This window comes from Octopus bimaculoides, chromosome 30 (genome assembly GCF_046866305.1).
Source record: "Octopus bimaculoides isolate indiv1 chromosome 30, ASM4686630v1, whole genome shotgun sequence".
NCBI lineage: Eukaryota > Metazoa > Mollusca > Cephalopoda > Octopoda > Octopodidae > Octopus > Octopus bimaculoides.
Window position 1 is genome coordinate 10194514 of NC_142957.1, and position 2500 is coordinate 10197013.

The following is a 2500-nucleotide window of genomic DNA, read 5'->3' on the forward strand; positions in this document are numbered from 1 at the left end:
ATCTGTGATAAATCATTCGCTCTAAATAGCAACCTAAACAAACACAAACGTGCCCATACCGGAGAGAAGCCATGTCACTGTGAAGTCTGTGGTAAATCGTTCTCTGGAAGCAGCGTTCTCACTAGACACAAACGTATCCACACGGGAGAGAGACCGTTCCAATGTGAAATCTGTGATAAATCATTCGCTCTAAATAGCAACCTAAACAAACACAAACGTGCCCATACCGGAGAGAAGCCATGTCACTGTGAAGTCTGTGGTAAATCGTTCTCTGGAAGCAGCGTTCTCACTAGACACAAACGTATCCACACGGGAGAGAGACCGTTCCAATGTGAAATCTGTGATAAATCATTCGCTCTAAATAGCAACCTAAACAAACACAAACGTGTCCATACCGGAGAGAAGCCATGTCACTGTGAAGTCTGTGGTAAATCGTTCTCTGGAAGCAGCGTTCTCACTAGACTCAAACGTATCCACACGGGAGAGAGACCGTTCCAATGTGAAATCTGTGATAAATCATTTGCTCTAAATAGCAACCTAAACAAACACAAACGTGTCCATACCGGAGAGAAGCCATGTCACTGTGAAGTCTGTGGTAAATCGTTCTCTGGAAGCAGCGTTCTCACTAGACACAAACGTATCCACACGGGAGAGAGACCGTTCCAATGTGAAATCTGTGATAAATCATTCGCTCTAAATAGCAACCTAAACAAACACAAACGTGTCCATACAGGAGAGAAGCCATGTCACTGTGAAGTCTGTGGTAAATCGTTCTCTGGAAGCAGCGTTCTCACTAGACACAAACGTATCCACACGGGAGAGAGACCGTTCCAATGTGAAATCTGTGATAAATCATTCGCTCTAAATAGCAACCTAAACAAACACAAACGTGTCCATACCGGAGAGAAGCCATGTCACTGTGAAGTCTGTGGTAAATCGTTCTCTGGAAGCAGCGTTCTCACTAGACACAAACGTATCCACACGGGAGAGAGACCGTTCCAATGTGAAATCTGTGATAAATCATTCGCTCTAAATAGCAACCTAAACAAACACAAACGTGTCCATACCGGAGAGAAGCCATGTCACTGTGAAGTCTGTGGTAAATCGTTCTCTGGAAGCAGCGTTCTCACTAGACACAAACGTATCCACACGGGAGAGAGACCGTTCCAATGTGAAATCTGTGATAAATCATTCGCTCTAAATAGCAACCTAAACAAACACAAACGTGCCCATACCGGAGAGAAGCCATGTCACTGTGAAGTCTGTGGTAAATCGTTCTCTGGAAGCAGCGTTCTCACTAGACACAAACGTATCCACACGGGAGAGAGACCGTTCCAATGTGAAATCTGTGATAAATCATTCGCTCTAAATAGCAACCTAAACAAACACAAACGTGTCCATACCGGAGAGAAGCCATGTCACTGTGAAGTCTGTGGTAAATCGTTCTCTGGAAGCAGCGTTCTAACTAGACACAAACGTATCCACACGGGAGAGAGACCGTTCCAATGTGAAATCTGTGATAAATCATTCGCTCTAAATAGCAACCTAAACAAACACAAACGTGTCCATACAGGAGAGAAGCCATGTCACTGTGAAGTCTGTGGTAAATCGTTCTCTGGAAGCAGCGTTCTCACTAGACACAAACGTATCCACACGGGAGAGAGACCGTTCCAATGTGATATCTGTGGTAAATCGTTCTCTATAAAAAACTACCTACATAAACACAAAAGTATCCATACGGGAGAGAAACCATATCACTGTGAAATCTGTGGTAAATCATACTCTGATTATAACAGTCTCTTTCGACACAAACGTGGTCATACAGGAGAGAAGCCATGTCGTTGTGATATCTGTGGTAAATCATTTTTTATGATGCATGATATAATTTTACACAAACATACACATACTGGAGAGAAGCCATACCACTGTGAAATCTGTGGTAAATCCTTTTCTGTAAATGGCAATCTAACTCGGCACAGGCGTATTCACACAGGAGAGAAACCATTCCAATGTCATATCTGTAGTAAATCGTTCGCACAATTTAACAGTCTATCTCAACACAAACTTGGTCATAGAGATGAGAAGCCATGTCATTGTGACATCTGTGGTAAATCATTCCATAACAATAGCTCTCTAAGTACGCACAAACGTGTTCATACAGGAGAGAAGCCATATCACTGTGATATCTGTGGTAAATCGTTCTCAGTGAATAGTAATCTAAGTCAACACAAAAGCATTCATACTGGAGACAAACCATATCGTTGTGATATCTGTGGTAAATCATTCTCTCAAAATATCCATCTAACTGATCACAAATATATTCATACAGGAGAGAAGCCATACCATTGTGATGTCTGTAGTAAATCATTTTCTCACACTAGCACTCTAACTGCACATAAACGTACACATACAGGAGAGAGACCATATTACTGTGATATCTGTGGTAAAACATTCTCACAAAGTAGTCATGTATCTGTACACAAACGAACACATAAAGGAG

At 42.1% G+C, this 2500-nt stretch overlaps 1 protein-coding gene and 1 long non-coding RNA gene across 2 annotated transcripts in view; one reads left to right on the plus strand and one right to left on the minus strand.

The window, feature by feature from the left end:
• Positions 1-2500, minus strand: part of LOC149130194 (uncharacterized) — a 282351-nt gene that overhangs the window by 53071 nt on the left and 226780 nt on the right. The window lies entirely within an intron of this gene.
• LOC149130195 (uncharacterized) overlaps positions 1-2500 on the plus strand; it is an 8313-nt gene that overhangs the window by 5102 nt on the left and 711 nt on the right. Inside the window, exon 2 of the mRNA XM_089345901.1 lies at positions 1-2500. This exon is cut by the window's left edge and continues 1737 nt beyond it; it is cut by the window's right edge and continues 711 nt beyond it. Within this exon, the coding sequence (XP_089202027.1) occupies positions 1870-2500 (631 nt within the window). The 5' untranslated portion in view covers positions 1-1869.